At 32.7% G+C, this 2693-nt stretch overlaps 1 protein-coding gene across 1 annotated transcript; it reads right to left on the bottom strand.

The window, feature by feature from the left end:
• Window positions 1-826: 826 nt before the first annotated feature.
• On the bottom strand, window positions 827-2339 carry LOC108337934 (probable N-acetyltransferase HLS1-like). The gene is made up of 2 exons (XM_017574515.2): window positions 2064-2339; window positions 827-1917 (listed from the first exon to the last, which is right to left on the bottom strand). Exons 1-2 carry the CDS (start codon window positions 2226-2228, stop codon window positions 943-945), a joined length of 1140 nt encoding a protein of 379 aa, XP_017430004.1. The 5' UTR covers window positions 2229-2339; the 3' UTR covers window positions 827-942.
• Between the last annotated feature and the right edge of the window lie 354 nt (window positions 2340-2693).

Below are 2693 nucleotides of genomic sequence, written 5' to 3'. Positions count from 1 at the left end.
TATGTTAGATTCTCAACCACCAAAACTGCAATAATATTTATTTTATTATTGAACATAATATATATATGTAGTTTCGGTGGGTGTCGATATCAATAGTCTACGAGTAATATTCAATTTCAAGCTATACTTTAAGATGAAGTTGTTCATCCGTTTTATTGAGTTAGAAAGTTACTTGAAAAGGTAATAAATTCAAAAAAGATTTGTCTCTTCAAATATTAATGTTATATTATGTAACTAACTATTTTTTTACTTTCTACCTATATTTGCAACAGCTTAATTATTATTCAATTGGTAATCACATTTTATATAACCCATAATTAATACTTATATATATAGTTGGGTTATGTCTCCTAGCAATACAGTTTTAGAAAAACTTGTGTGAAGAAGTAAACCGTTCGATACATGATATGATCAAACGTCCATACAAAATATAGTTTTATTAATTATACAAAATCTTGAGTCTTTATATTTAATTCAATTTCTTCTCACGATCAATTGGGAAGTATAGTTTTATTTCAGTAGTGTTGTTTCTTTCTTAAATATAAGATCAAACATTCTGTATTTTGGTAATTAAAAATAAACACAAATGCCGAATTACTTATATGTCAATATCAACTTTGTTTCGCAAGACTTTTTTTTTTCTTTATATAAACAATTCAGTATCTTATTTTAACAAAAATACTACTTTATATAATATATATATATATATATATATATATATATATATATATATATATATATATATATATATATATATATATATATATATATATATATATATATATATTCATGGTCTGCATTTGAAGCTTTCTTTAGGCCTCTCCTATTTTGTTAATTTGGTACATCTCAAAATTACAGTGCATGAATAGCTTGAGGAATAAAGAAAAAAAAAAGATGAAGTAAACCAGTGAAGATATGTTTATATCTATGAGAACATACAGTTTAGACTTCTCGTGGATCTACAAAGAGAGTTGTTGGTGGCTGAGTGTTGCTCAATTCATGAAACTTGTTAGTTCCTTCATTGTTCAAAGCCTTTATGCACCACAAGTCCTCGCATGAAAGCAATTTCCAATGTGGAATATGATGAATCAGATCATCTTTTCCTCCAATTTCTGTCACAATGATCTTGCACTGTTCACTCCTAGAAGCCATGTTATGCACAAACTTGCACAATGCCCTAACCAACTTTCCAGACAATGGCCCTTCTTGGTACAGGCCATACATGAAGTAGAACCCAAAAGGGCTAAAGAAATTGGGCAAGGTTGGCAATTTCATGCATGGGAACATTCTACCAATCAAGCTCCAGCTCTTTGTGAATAACATGCAAGACAAAGGTGCTTTTCCTATCTTCAGCTTGAAGATTTCCCCACAGTTCCAAACACTAACCATAGCCCAACTATTGGGAACTTTTCCATCTAAACAAAAATCACTATCCCCTTTGAAATAAGCCACCCAAGTTCCCAGGTTGAGCTTGTTCCTTAGTATATTCTCTATGTCACTAGGGAAGAACTCAGTGGATCCCATGAATCTTCTATAAAGGGATTCAGCCTCTTCAACCTTGACCATAGCTATCTCAATGTCTGATGAAATTTCAAACAGATGACTATTCACTGGGTTTATGAGTATAGTTGGAGTTCTAAACTTGGTGTAGCAAAACTTCTCCATGAAGAGGTTCATTGAGGCGTGGTTTTCTTTCTCTGTGGCCATGTATGCATATTCCACATCATTGGATGTGAACCATTCTTCTAGTCTTTGCACGAGACTTGAGCCAACGCCATTTCTTCTGCTGTGAGGAGAAACTCTGAGGCCTAAGACATACCCCAGTTTTGCCATATCCTTTGGAGGATGAGTATGAACTGTCACCATTTTTATTAAGCCTTGAATGACACCAACCAGTTCATTCTCCATCTCTGCCACCTAACACCAAATTAACCAATAAGTGATGTATAAAAGGACCATAGAAAAATATTCTTATAAATAAAGGGAGAAGGGTGAGGGAGATGATGAAAAATTAATTAAGTATATATTTGTTTTAATGGTATGGTATTGTACAGTATATATACCAGCATTATGTAGATGGGACTGTTTCGAATCCTACACATGGGGTCACCCATAGTGTCTAACACGCTTTCTGATGGTCCTACCTTGCATCTTCTTTCAAGATCTTCTACCTTAGCTCTATCAGAGTGACCCTCGTAGCTTCTGATTATGAACTTCTTGAATGCCATATTCAATGAAACTTACTTTGTGTTGAAGAAAATGTTTGAGTTATATGCATGGAGCTATAGAGAAAAAGAAAGGAGATGCTCAAAGCCAAAGAAGATACTCATAATAGTAAGTTCTACAACAGGAATAGTGGTTGTGGAAAAACTTCATTCAGATAATCATTTATATGCAGCAAAAAGCGAGCTAGTAATGCAGATATTTCTATAATGGTTAAACTTGATCTCACGCATACGTATATAAAGACAGACATGTGTTTATGCCCTAGTACCGTGGTTCGTTATCGATATCTAGTGGATTATTAGAATTGTGCAAAAGCAGGTGCATGAATTTGGGAAATAAATATAATTAATCTAACTACAAGTACAGATTAATACAAGTTTCCCGTTGCATATTCATTCCTACCAAATAATGAGTTAACCACACAATTGTTAATTAAGGATTAATTACATTCAATTTAAAAAAAATCG

Source organism: Vigna angularis, chromosome 7 (genome assembly GCF_016808095.1).
Source record: "Vigna angularis cultivar LongXiaoDou No.4 chromosome 7, ASM1680809v1, whole genome shotgun sequence".
In the NCBI taxonomy this organism is placed as follows: domain Eukaryota; kingdom Viridiplantae; phylum Streptophyta; class Magnoliopsida; order Fabales; family Fabaceae; genus Vigna; species Vigna angularis.
The sequence above is the reverse complement of the archived record's forward strand: the minus strand, read 5'-3'. Positions and strand labels throughout refer to the sequence as shown.